This window comes from Mytilus californianus, unplaced genomic scaffold, assembly GCF_021869535.1.
Source record: "Mytilus californianus isolate M0D057914Y unplaced genomic scaffold, xbMytCali1.0.p SCAF_6, whole genome shotgun sequence".
In the NCBI taxonomy this organism is placed as follows: domain Eukaryota; kingdom Metazoa; phylum Mollusca; class Bivalvia; order Mytilida; family Mytilidae; genus Mytilus; species Mytilus californianus.
Window position 1 is genome coordinate 115,397,640 of NW_026262712.1, and position 13,640 is coordinate 115,411,279.

The 13,640-nt window shown below is 33.1% G+C and overlaps 1 protein-coding gene across 1 annotated transcript in view; it reads right to left on the reverse strand.

The window, feature by feature from the left end:
• The window catches only part of LOC127706737 (uncharacterized), a 125,864-nt gene that overhangs the window by 27,945 nt on the left and 84,279 nt on the right, over positions 1-13,640 (reverse strand). The window contains exons 40-47 of the mRNA XM_052211396.1: positions 11,484-11,668; positions 10,171-10,308; positions 9,553-9,727; positions 8,442-8,586; positions 4,922-5,043; positions 4,341-4,483; positions 3,429-3,576; positions 1,409-1,612 (exon numbers count right to left, since the gene is read on the reverse strand). Coding sequence (XP_052067356.1) covers positions 1,409-1,612; positions 3,429-3,576; positions 4,341-4,483; positions 4,922-5,043; positions 8,442-8,586; positions 9,553-9,727; positions 10,171-10,308; positions 11,484-11,668 — 1,260 coding nt within the window. The remainder of the gene's footprint in view (positions 1-1,408; positions 1,613-3,428; positions 3,577-4,340; positions 4,484-4,921; positions 5,044-8,441; positions 8,587-9,552; positions 9,728-10,170; positions 10,309-11,483; positions 11,669-13,640) is intronic.

Genomic DNA, 13,640 nt, shown 5'->3' on the forward strand with positions numbered 1-13,640 from the left:
AAATAAAACTTGCCAGGCTGACATGTACATGGTAAAATATTTCCATACACCAAATATTGTTGACCTTTTGCATACATTATTAGAAAAAACAGACCAAAACACAAAAACTTAACATTGAGCAATGAACCATGAAAATGAGGTCAAGGCCAAATAAAACCTGCCAGACTGACATGTACATCGTAAAATATTTCCATACACCAAATATAGTTGACCTACTGCATACAGTATTAGAAAAACAGACCAAAACACAAAAACTAAACTATAACCACTGAACCATGAAAATGAGGTCAAGGTCAGATGACACCTGCCAGATGGACATGTACACCTTACAATCTTTACAGACACCAAATATAGTAGACCTATTGCTTATAGTATCTGAGATATGGACTTGACAATGAAAACTTAACCTTCTTCACTGATCCATGAAATGAGGTTGAGGTCAAGTGAAAACTGTCTGACAGACATGAGGACCTTGCAAGGTACACGCATACCAAATATAGTTATCCTATTACTTATAATAAGAGAGAAATTAACATTACAAAAAATCTTAACTTTTTTTTCAAGTAGTCACTGAACCATGAAAATGAGGTGAAGGACAATGGAGATATGACAGACGGAAACTTCATATCATAAGGCATCTAAATACAAAGTATAAAGCATCCAGGTCTTCTACCTTCTGAAATATTAAGCTTTTAAGAAGTTAATTTACGCCGCCACCGCCGCCGGAACACTATCCCTATGTTGAGCTTTCTGCGAAAAAAGTCGCAGGCTCAACAAAAACTGGCAACCATCTTTGAGAATACTGCTAATATTGACAAGTTTCACCATATTGAATGCCTGCAAAATTATCAAAATCTGAACATACACAACTTCAAGAAAGTTTGTTTACTCTGGGTCTAAAACTGTAGGATCATTTGATGAAACAAAATTTATACATAAACAATGTCTGCTGATGGATCAACAAGATCAACAATGAATTGATCAGATGTAGATGTAGTGTGACCTTACCTTATCCATCATAAACAATATCAGCTGATGGATCAACATGATCCACAATGAATCGATCAGATGTAGACGTAGTGTGACCTTACCTTATCCATCATAAACAATATCAGCTGATGGATCAACTTGATCAACAATGAATCGATCAGATGTAGATGTAGTGTGACCTTACCTAATCCATCATAAACAATATCAGCTGATGGATCAACATGATCCACAATGAATTGATCAGATGTAAATGTAGTGTGACCTTACCTAATCCATCATAAACAATATCAGCTGATGGATCAACACGATCAACAATGAATCGATCAGATGTAGATGAAGTGTGACCTTACCTTATCCATCATAAATAATAAAATGATCCACAATAAATCAATCAGATGTAGATGTATTGTAAACTAACCTAATCCATCATAAACAATGCCAGACGATGGATCAACATGATCCACAATGAATCCATCAGATGTAGATGTAGTATGGACTCCAGCATAGTTATAAGCTATGACATTAGAGTAATATCTAACACCAGGTATCAGGTTGATTCTAGACATATTGTATCCTGTGGCTGTCCCTGGTATAACCTCTGGTATTGTCAGGATATCATAACCTATAAAGAATATGATCTCTAGATATATTCAACATATAGTTGTTATGTTATGTTATACTCTATAAGACACAGAAATATGTTCTTTTATTCTTACCCAATTTATCCTTTTCTTGACCTGTTGATTATTTTTATTAACCAACGTGTGGTTTGTTTGATCTCAATTCATCATTTATAAAAATTCGATTATGACATCAAATTTTCTTGGATTCCTCTGAATCTCCTATTGTGACGTCATAAAAAAAGGCGACCATGCCTGATGACGTCACAAAGAAAGTACACAACTTTTTGGAGCTCATTCAAAAAGAAGGATTAAGATTGTCTGTATATCACCAGACAAAAAGAAGAATTAAAATTGTCTGTATATCGCCAGACAAAAAGAAGGATTAAGATTGTCTGTATATCACCAGACAAAAAGAAGGATTAAGATTGTCTGTATATCACCAAACAAAAAGAAGGATTAAGATTGTCTGTATATCGCAAGACAAAAAGAAGGATTAAGATTGTCTGCATATCGCCAGAGAAACAGATTCTACCACTAAATCTCATGCAATACCATATTTCTCTACTCTCAACAGTTAAATCTTAAATATTTAAAAAAGATTGGCAAGCCATACGTTTTAAATTTGAAATTTTAGCTGTCTTAAGTGAATAAATATCATATCACATTTGTTGCAGTGGTAGAATCTACAACATATTAAAAGTGGTATTACTGTTAATGGCATATCATTCACCAGTCTTAGAGTGGGGGGCCCATATTTGCCAAGGATACATTTTTGCCGTTTTGCAATTTTATTGGGAAAAGTAGCATGCTATTTCCCGATGCTTGTCAAGATGGGAGGAGTGAGCTATTAGTTTGCTTGAATAGTTTTCATGTCAACAATTCATAAACACTTTATGTTTTGAAACATCAACATGGTAAGTTTTCAGACGTTAATGAGATCAAACTTGCCAAAACAAATGTATCAATGCTAAAAACAGTGACTTTTGCACTTGAAATAACTGGTTTCTAGACAAAGCAATATAGCATCATGAATGAAAAAGCTCCTTGTTAACCCTCAACATAGGATATTTCATAAATTTTGCCAGTATGAACAAAATATTTGGTAAAACAAAGGCAAAAACGTCAAACATTAACTACTGCGTTTACATAATTTGTTTAATGAACACAATTAAATATCTAGTAAAGAATCAATGGGCAGTGAGTATTACATAAGTTTTGATCTCTATTGTGCATTCATTGCTTCAGACAAATGCAGACATTTACATGTTGTTAAATATAACAAGGTTAATGAATATTTTCGAGTCATAGATTACGAAGAAAAAGTGTCCCCGATGGTTTGTGATGTACTTGATTTTTCTCAAGTTTGCGTTAATCTGTTGACCTAAAAACAAATGTCTTGGTGATCCTCCTTTATCAGACGTGCTGGTTTACTAGTGAACTTTTGGAAAATTGCTTAAGTAAAGTTTGAATGTAGATTGGCCGTGTGAAAATGAACAGTGAATATGGGCATTTCACTCTAGGTGCAACAAACTTCTTGAAATCGTCAGATTTTCATAACAAATAACATACATCATATTGCATTAAAGCATAAACCATATCAAAACATGTGACATGACTCCATGCTTACATTAGTACATTTAAGAGAGACATATAGCGCACAATATCAATAAATTTTAAAATAGTAACATGACCAGGGCTACCAACACTCCAAAACTATTTACCTTTCCTGAGCCCCATTAGGGTCAATGATATTACTCAATCAAGATTTTGTAAGCTTTATTTGACCTTTAAAGGTCATATTAACAATAAACTGACCTCCAGGAAATGAACTAAGATACAGTCTATATTTCTCTATTGTTGCCTCAGCATCCAGGAATTTATTTTTCCATGTGTAGGTTATAGGTCGTCCTATCCTCATGTAATCATCATCTTTAGCTGTTGTACCTTGCACTTTTTCTGTTACCTATGTAAACATATATATATATATATATGTGTAAATTCATCCCATTCTATACATTCATCCCTTCTTCACTGTAAATATGGACTTTTAACACAATAAAATGTATCATTATATAATAATTATGTTTGCGTTTTGATAATTGCATTCTCAGAATCAACTGAAAACTTAAAAAAAAAAGTTCAATATACATGTATTACTTTTAACTAACATGCCAATCAAGAAAATAGAAAATGATGAACACACTTAGAGCCTCCCTGTTAACATAATGTTTATATATATTTCTCTAATTCTTCGTCAGTTTATCCCTTTCTGCACCCATTGTATAAAAAAAATTTAATCAAAGTGTGGTTCGTTTGATCTCAGTTCTTCATTGGTTAAATTCCGATTATGACGTCGAATTTTCTTGCTTTCCTCTAAATTTCCTATTGTGACGGCATGAAAAAAGGCAACCATGCCTGATGACGTCACATAGAAAGAACACATCTTTTTGCAAATCATTCGAAAAAAGGAATAAGTTTGCCTGCATATTGTTAGAAAATCATTAGAGAAACAGATTCCACCACCAAATCTCATGTAATACAATATTTATCCACTCTCGACAGTTAAATTTTAAATATTTAAAACACTCGGCGAGCCTCGCATTTTAAATTTGAAAATTTAACTGTCTCGAGTGGATAAATATGGTATCACACTCGATGCAGTGGTAGAATCTATATGTATATATATTTGGAAAATATCTACTCTGCACTATCATCTCTTCTACTTACAGCTGTGCCTCTGACTGTTGCTAAAACAGGTGCTTGTGTCATCACATATATACCATTTGTCTTAAATACAGCATAGATGTTAGAGGAATACCAAACTTTCACATACACTGAATATACCAATGTATTCCTCAGTAAGTCTTTACCTGTGTAAATATAAACATAGCATAGATGTTAGAGGGAATACCAAACTTTAACATACACTGAATATACTAATGTATTCCTAAGTAAGTCTTTACCTGTTAATATAAACACAGCATCAATGTTAGAGGAATAGCAACTTTTAACTAACACAGAATATATAATCCGATACAAACTCAAAACCCTGGTTTAGTGACAACATATTCACAGGTGTCAAGTCTAACACATTTTCATGCTTATTTGGAGGCATTTTCCTATCATCTATTGTTTTTTTCTCTTTGATCTTTACAAATTTTGCCAAATCTCACGCATTTGCTTCATGAAAACTTGACAGCCCTGAGTTAGTCACAACAAATTCACAAGGGATATAAAATTAAAGTTCATTTAAGCTTTCTTATACAATAGGGACAGTGCGTACATACAAGACAATATGATTATTTTACCTTGACCAATAGTAAACACAGCATCCATTAACTGACCAGCGTCCTGCCACACTTTATCATCTACTGGGTCAAAGATACCTTCTGGTCCTAACTTGTCTGCATACCCTACACTCCATTCATACCTATTTAATATATATGTATAATGATAGTAAGGGTTAAAGAAGAAGAAGTAAAACATTGCTTACTATTGATTAAAATCCAAACACAAGATTGTCACCAAACAAATATGAGAAAATAATACAAAGCAAAATAAGAAATGACATATACAGGAATATGACAAGTATGTAACAACAATAATGTCTTCCAATAAAGTATTATAATTAAAGTTAGACCATGCACATAGAAGAGGGTGCTGTCACTCCTATGTATATATTCATATGTTATATCAGAAATAAGAAAAAAATCTATTATCAATATACATATTACACAATACATGTAAATACACAAATCTGGCACAAATATAAAGGTTGTTTCTATCGCTATACATCTCACTTATACCAATAACAATAATCTTCAATATGTCACATTCTTCAAAAGAAAACGGGGGTTATTTCATTTCATTTTGATCATTTTATTACTCATTGAATTAAAACAAAGACCAATATCAGAAATTCCGTTCAACATTTTGATTAATTATCTATGTTTAGACACATTATTACATAAATGTGGAATGTCTCCATGGGACACAGATGAGGCCCCGCTTGCATATCATAAAAAATTATAAACGGATATAACTGAAGAACGGTAAAAGTGACCCTACCCTAATTTGAACTTGATCTGAGTTTTGTGGTAATAAGTATTGTGTATAAGTTTCATAAAATTTGGTTGAGGCAAACTTAAGTTAGAGAACGGAAACAATAAACAGCTGCGCCATGAGCGCATGAAACGCCCGTTGTCTTGTGTGTGAATTTTTATGCAATAATCATAAATAGTTTCTGACATATGGCGCAACATGCGAAAACCCCCCTTTTTTTTACAAAAAACTCAATATCTCTAAAATAAAATTTTGAATCAAAACCAAAAAGTATACAGATCTTTAGATTTATATAACTAAGAAGTGTGTAAAATTTTAAGCAATAATCATAAATCGTTTTTGAGATACGGCGCGACATGTGAAAAACCCCTCCCCCCCCATTTTTTACAAAATACTCAATAACTCAAAAATAAAATTTTGAATCATCACCAAAAAGTATACAGATCTTGAGATTAATATAACTAAGAAGTGTGTAAAGTTTTAAGCAATAATCATAAATTGTTTTTGAGATATGGCGCGACATATGAAAAAAAAACACACACCTGTTTTAGTTACTAAGTCCCGTAACTCAAAAAATTTTAATCTTATTTTCACCAAAAAGTAAACAGATCCTTTGACCATCATAAGAAACAACTATGTTAAGTTTCATGAAATTTGGATAAGTCATTCCCAAGTTATGGTGCGACATGTTTACACCAGACAGACAGACGGACAGACGGCATTTGTATACCATAATACGTCCCGTCAAAATTTTGACGGGCGTTTAAAAATTCGTCAATTTTTCCATTTGTAAAGGGGCATAACTCTAGAATGGTTAAAGTGACACCACCATAATTCTAACTTGATCTGTATTTTGTGGTAATAAGCATTGTGTATAAGTTTCATAGCATTTGGTTGAGGCAAACTAAAGTTAGAGAACAGAAACAAAAAATTCAGCAATTTTTCCATTTGTAAAGGGGCATAACTCTAGAACAGTTAAAGTGACACCACCATAATTCAAACTTGATCTGTATTTTGTGGTAATAAGCATTGTGTATAAGTTTCATAGCATTTGGTTGATGCAAACTAAAGTTAGAGAACGGAAACAAAAAATTCAGCAATTTTTCCCTTTGTAAAGGGCATAACGTTAGAACGGTTAAAGTGACGCCACCAAAATGTAAACTTGATCTGTATTTTGTGGTAATAAGCATTGTGTATAAGTTTCATAGCATTTGGTTAAGGCAAACTAAAGAAAGAGAACAGAAACGAAAAATTCAGAAACTTTTTCATTTGTGAAGGGGCATAACTCTAGAACGGTTAAAGTGACGCCACCAAAATGTAAACTTGATCCGTATTTTGTGGTAATAAGCATTGTGTATAAGTTTCATAGCATTTGGTTAAGGCAAACTAAAGAAAGAGAACGGAAACCAACTTTGGGACGTAGGTACGGCGGGGGCATAAAAATGAAATTCATCTTCCATCTCCAAATTTAAATTGCATAACATACACATTCCATCTTTTTAGGCTGTTTTACTTTATTGACCATGTTCAATTGCTAACCTACCGTGTTTTCAACTTTTGTTTTTTACTTACCTATCAAACAAGTATCATGCAATTTTAGTTGCCCTAGAATGACTTTCACTTGTCCGTAGCAATTTGAGAACCTTTAATGTCATATGCTGGCTTTTTTTTAAAACTTTTACAGAAAAAGGTTAGGAACTGTTTATCTTTATAAAACAATTCCATGATTTAGCTATGGTTTATGTTGTTTTATAGGGGATGTTATAACATCCCATTTGGTGACGTTTACAAAAAATATGGAAAGGAGGATATCAGTTTGTCTAATTGTCACCTGCAACATATATATTCCATAACAATCAACGAAATCATAATGGCCTCCATAAAACTTTTAAAGACATTACTTGAACCTTATTACTATAAAGAACACTTGGTTTAACAGATAAAAGCTGTATAAGCAGCTACCTTCTATCAACGAAATCCTAAAATTGTATAGTTTGGAATAAAAACAGTTTGGAATAAACACACACTATATGCAAGTGCTGCTGGAATGTTTTTATGTAAAAAGGGAAAGTTCACAATGGGAAAATTAATTCAATCTCTTTTTCATTGAAGTTTAGTTCTAAACTGAACTTTGCATTGAATGTCAGTGTATTCATGATAAGACTCACCACTTAGGTTTATATGGATATATCTGTGAAATCTGCCATGTAGCTCTCAGAACATTGATAGATGCTGTCACGGCCTTGTCAAGAGTAGAGTAGCCATAAGAATACTATGATAAGACTCACCACTCAGGTTTAGATGGATATATCTGTGAGATCTGCCATGTAGCTCTCAGAACATTGTTAGATGCTGTCACAGCCTTGTCAAGAGTAGAGTAGCCATTAGTATCCTATGATAATACTCACCCCTTAGGTTTATATGGATATATCTGTGAAATCTGCCATGTAGCTCTCAGAACATTGATAGATGCTGTCACAGCCTAATCAAGAAGAGTAGCCATAAGTATACTATGATAAGACTTACCACTTAGGTTTTGATGGATATATCTGTGAGATCTGTCATGTACCTCTCAGAACATTGTTAGATGCTGTCACAGCCTTGTCAAGAGTAGAGTAGCCATTAGTATCCTATGATAATACTTACCATTTAGGTTTAGATGGAAATATCTGTGAAATCTTCCATGTAGCTCTCAGAACATTGTTAGATGCTGTCACGGCCATGTCAAGAGTAGAGTAGCCATAAGTATTCTATGATAAGACTTACCACTTAGGTTTAGATGGATATATCTGTGAAATCTGCCATGTAGCTCTCAGAACATTGTTAGATGCTGTCACAGCCTGGTCAACAGTGGAGTAGCCATTAGTATCCTTCACTAGAAATAATGTATACTGGGTACCAGAAAATACACCTACAAAATATACTGTAACTGGTAACCAGAAAGTACACTTTATAAAGAATAATATTACTGGTTACTATGAAATACATTGTACTACAAAAACATCTGTAAATTCAATACACAAATGTATTATAGGTACAAAAAAAAAAGTTTAAAAGAAGGAGCTATCTCAATGTATTTGAAGACAGCTGTGTTGAAATCTTATGAAGAAATATTTTGAATCAGTATTAAAATAATGAATGAATATGAATGGGGACTGCAGTGACTGATTTCAGATCAAAGATTCAATAGTAATATAACGGTTATCAACATCATCTTAAAACATAAAATAAACTAAATCTTTTGACATGCTGACAGAAAAGCTGAAATCAACAAACATCTTTGCATATTAGTATAATAACCCTGAACCATTCTATGCCCTTGATGCACACTTAAAGTGACTTTGACATAAACATCTCTGGTCCTGTGTAGACTTTCACATGACCTTGAAATAGTTTCTGTCTAAAACATCAATACCAAGTGATGGACAGTACAGACATCATTTGTTTTGTGAAATTCATACACATAATGACCTACACACAATATTAACATTCTTATTTGGGTTAGGGTTGAGTGCTAGCAAACATGTTTAATCCTGCCACATTCTATATGTGCCTGTCCAAAGTCAAGATTCTGTAATTCAGTGCATGGTTGTCATCAGTTGCCAACTGTCATTTTCGATTTTGTTTATTGTTTATCGTTTTGTCGTAAATCAGGCCTTTTGTTTTTTTGTTGAAATTTTGTCATGTCAAGGCCTTTTATAGGTATGGGTTTTACTCATTGTTGAAAGCCGTACGTTGGTTATGTAGTTGTCTATATACTATATTTTATATTACTGTCCGGTGCATCAGTACAGCTACCCTTATTTGGAGAAAAAAGAAATATTTGGTAATGTCAGGCACATACACAATGATCTTCACATGACCTTGACATACTTACTATCTGATACATCAGTACAGTTTCCCAAAGTTGGTGAATATGGACATCGTTGGTCCTGTGGAGCACAAACACAATGACCTTCACATGATAGAGCATCACATCTTCTCATCAAATCTAAAGAGCTTGGTGGAGTCTTTGTAAAGGCTGAATGGACCATATGACTTCTCAAACCAACCTAAATTGAATCTATACAATAAATTTCAACACATGCATGTCACATTACAAAAGAAAATAGTAAAATACATAAATGAAAACAAGTATCTAAAATTTTTCACAAATGCTGTTTAAAACATTTTACTGAGAGAAAGTCTATAAAATGAATGACATAAGAAATTTTCCAATACATGACTGGTATCACTATTTGAGCACACACTAATGACCCTCCACCACTAGTTCTCGTCTGGGATCTTGTTGCTTAATCTTATGTTTTCTGTGTTAAGTGGACTGTTAATTATCTTTTTGTCAATGGTGTTATTCTTTGACTTCTTGTTATTGATATCCTCCTTGGCTTGGCAACATTTCCCCCTTTTAAAAGGCTTTCCAAAAAAACCTTGTTTTGTTCTTAGAGAAATACAATTTTGGCTGTCTATACTTAACTCTGGTTTTATTTTTACAAACCTTATTTACTGCCCACACAGTGATAAACAACTCATCATAATTAGTCAGTGTTTGTGTCTCCACTTTGTACAGTTGAACTTTGCCCTCATCACCATGGTCAGTGTTGGTATCAACATGAATGTACTTAGCAGTGTGATCCTAATTAAGTATAATCTTGGTTTATTGATGATGAAAATGAAAATTTAAATATAGATCATAAATATAAAAAAAAGAGATGTGGTATGATTGCCAATGAGACAATTATCCACCAGAGTTTAAAATTAAGTGGATGTTAGCAATTATAGGCCACTGTACCGCCTTCAGCAATGAGAATAACACATACCATAAAGTCGGCTATAAAAGGCCCCAACATGAAAAATGTGAAACAATTCAAACGAGAAAACTAACGGCCTAATTTAAGTTATTCAAGTCCACTTATTTTGTTTGTTGGTAAGTCCTTTTCATTTGTTAGCACAACATAAAATGAATGGACATCTGGCAAAAGATTAATGACCAACCAACATCATATATCTCTTAAATATCACTTTATTCTTAATCAATCATTGACTTGAAAATGTAAAAAAATAACTTCAATACATCGTTCAGCTTACAGATCCAGATTTCATAAAAATGCACAATTTCTTTAATTTTCAATAAAATTATCTTGACAAATATTGTTACGTACATACACAAATTTTGTATATCTATTAAGTATATATCATTGACAAATTGCTTGATATCGACATTGAAAAGATCTAAAGAATGGCCACTTCAATGTACTCATTTATTTGTGGTTTCAAAGGTAGAGATGAAACCTGGACAATATAGCTATCAAGATAGAGGAGAAAATAGGGTTTGGACTGCATTTCATGCAATTTTTACCCCAAAAAATATTTCAACTCTGTTCTTACATCAAAAAAAATCTGACAAAAACTAAAAAATCAAAGTGTCTTCATTTTGAAAAATTTTTCAGCCTTGGCCAAATAATTTGCAATGCATAAAAACTTTTCATTGATTAACTTATTATTTATCTTCAGTGGAAGTTTCTATTATCCTATCCATACAAGATCGTCTACTTCCACTCACCTTAGTCAAATCTTTAGCCATGTATGATGACCCTATAGTGACCATATAATTATCTATCTGTGAATGGATATCACTGAATCCTAGCCATACCAGGTACCCCCTACAACCCTATCCTTCCTCTCACCTTAGCCAAATCTTTAGCCATGTATGATGACCCTATAGTGACCATATAATTATATTACTGTGAATGGTTATCACTGAATCCTAGCCATGCCAGGTACCCCCTACAACCCTATCCTTCCTCTCACCTTAGTCAAATCTTTAGCCATGTATGATGACCCTACAGTGACCATGTAATGATCTATCTGTGAATGGATATCACTGAATCCTAGCCATGCCAGGTAAACAGCATTGGTTCCCCAGGTCATCCATCCTTTTTCATTTCTGGTTAAGTCTGGATTAACTGCATGGTCAGTAGCCACAGCAAATGTTCCTGAAAAAGCAAAATGTAGTTTAAGTCATTGTTCATAAATTAATAAATACTCTCCCTTTTCTATTAACTGATATATACATATGGAGATTCCGTATATCGTCAAGTTAACGGAATTCCAATGGGGACTAACTGTGCACCACTTATTGCGGACTTGTTTTCCTGTATTGTTATGAATTACAATTTATGACTAAAATTAGCAAAGACCCATCGAAACAACATCTGATACAAAAATTAAATAACACTTTTAGATATTTGGATGATATATTAGCTCTCAATTATGACGACTTCAGTATGTACACTAAAGAGATTTATCCTGCTGAACTGACTTTAAATAAGCTAATACTAACAATGAACACTGCACTTTCCTGGATCTTGATATCTGTATCTTTAAAGGGAAGCTTAATACCAAAATTTATGATAAAAGAGATGATTTTTCATTTCCTATTGTTAATTATCCTTTTATAGATGGTGACGTTCCCTTGTCACCATCTTATGGTGTTTATATATCTCAACTTGTTCGATTCGCTCGTGTATGTAACAACGTATTTGATTTTAATGAAAGAAATCTCTGTATTACTGAAAAATTATTACACCAGGGTTTTTGATATAACAAACTAGTCAAAACATTTACTAAATTTTATCATCGGTACAAGGACACCATTCGTAAATATAAATCAACATGCAGACATCTTATACGTTCTGGTATTTCACATCCAATCTTTTATGGTAATATTCTTTACAAAGCACAAAATTTGTCATCATTCACCTCAAAAGCTAACCAAACCTTTAAACAGACTTATTCAGAAGAGATATAATTACGATACTGTTGTCAGTTCATTGAAGATGGCATATTTTGGTATTAATATTGATTCACTCATAGGGTCTTTGCATCAGAAATAAACACATTTATTCTAAAACCAGTTGTTGGCATGATACGGGTTATGATCTTCTCATATATTGTATGATGATATGATACTAAACCCCTAATGTTAATTTATGTATCATTGTCATTTTGCTAAATTTCTTTTGTTACCTATTCTGACATTGCTCTCGGACTTCTTTTAAACTGAGTTTTACTGTGCCTATTGCTGTGTGTTTGTTTATTCTACATTGGCTAGTGGTATAGGGGGAGGGTTGAGATCTCACAAAACATGTTTAACCCCGCCACATTTTTGTGCCTGTCCCAAGTCAGGAGCCCCTGGTCTTTGTTAGTCTTGTATGTTTTTTAATTTTAGTTCATCTATATGTTTTGGAGTTTAGTATGACATCCATTTTCACTGAACTAGTACACATTTTTATTTAGGGGCCAGCTGAAGCCCACCTCTGGGTGCAGGATTTTCTCGCTGTGTTGAAGACCCATTGGTGGCCTTCAGCTGTTTTCTGCTCTTTGGTCAGGTTGTTGTCTCTTTGACATATTCCCCATTTCCATTCTCAATTTTATACATATACCTAAAATTAAGGGAAAAAGTAGCCAATGAAGGAGGGTTGAAATTATGTGTCACATTATTTTGTGACTAGTAAATGTATATATAAGTATATATATTTTCAATTTAGACTTGTGTATATATATATATTTACACCTCTATTTAAATAAAAAAATAAATGGAAAATGTGTCCATCGGACACTGATGATGCCCCTGCTTGCATATAATATTATAAAGGGACATAAATAGAGAACTGTAAAAGTGATACTACCCAAATTCGAAATTGATCAGAATTTTGTGGTAATAAGCATTGTGAATTGAGGCAAACTGAAGTTAAGAGAAAAGAAACGAAAAATTCAGCAATTTTTCCATATATAAAAGGACATAACTCAAGAACAGTATAAGTGACATCACCCAAATTCAACCTTGATCTGAGTTTTGTGGTAATAAGCACTGTGTATAAGTTTCATACCATTTGGTTGAGACAAATTTAGATAATGGAAACGAAAAATTCAGCAATTTTTCCATATATAAAAGGACATAACACT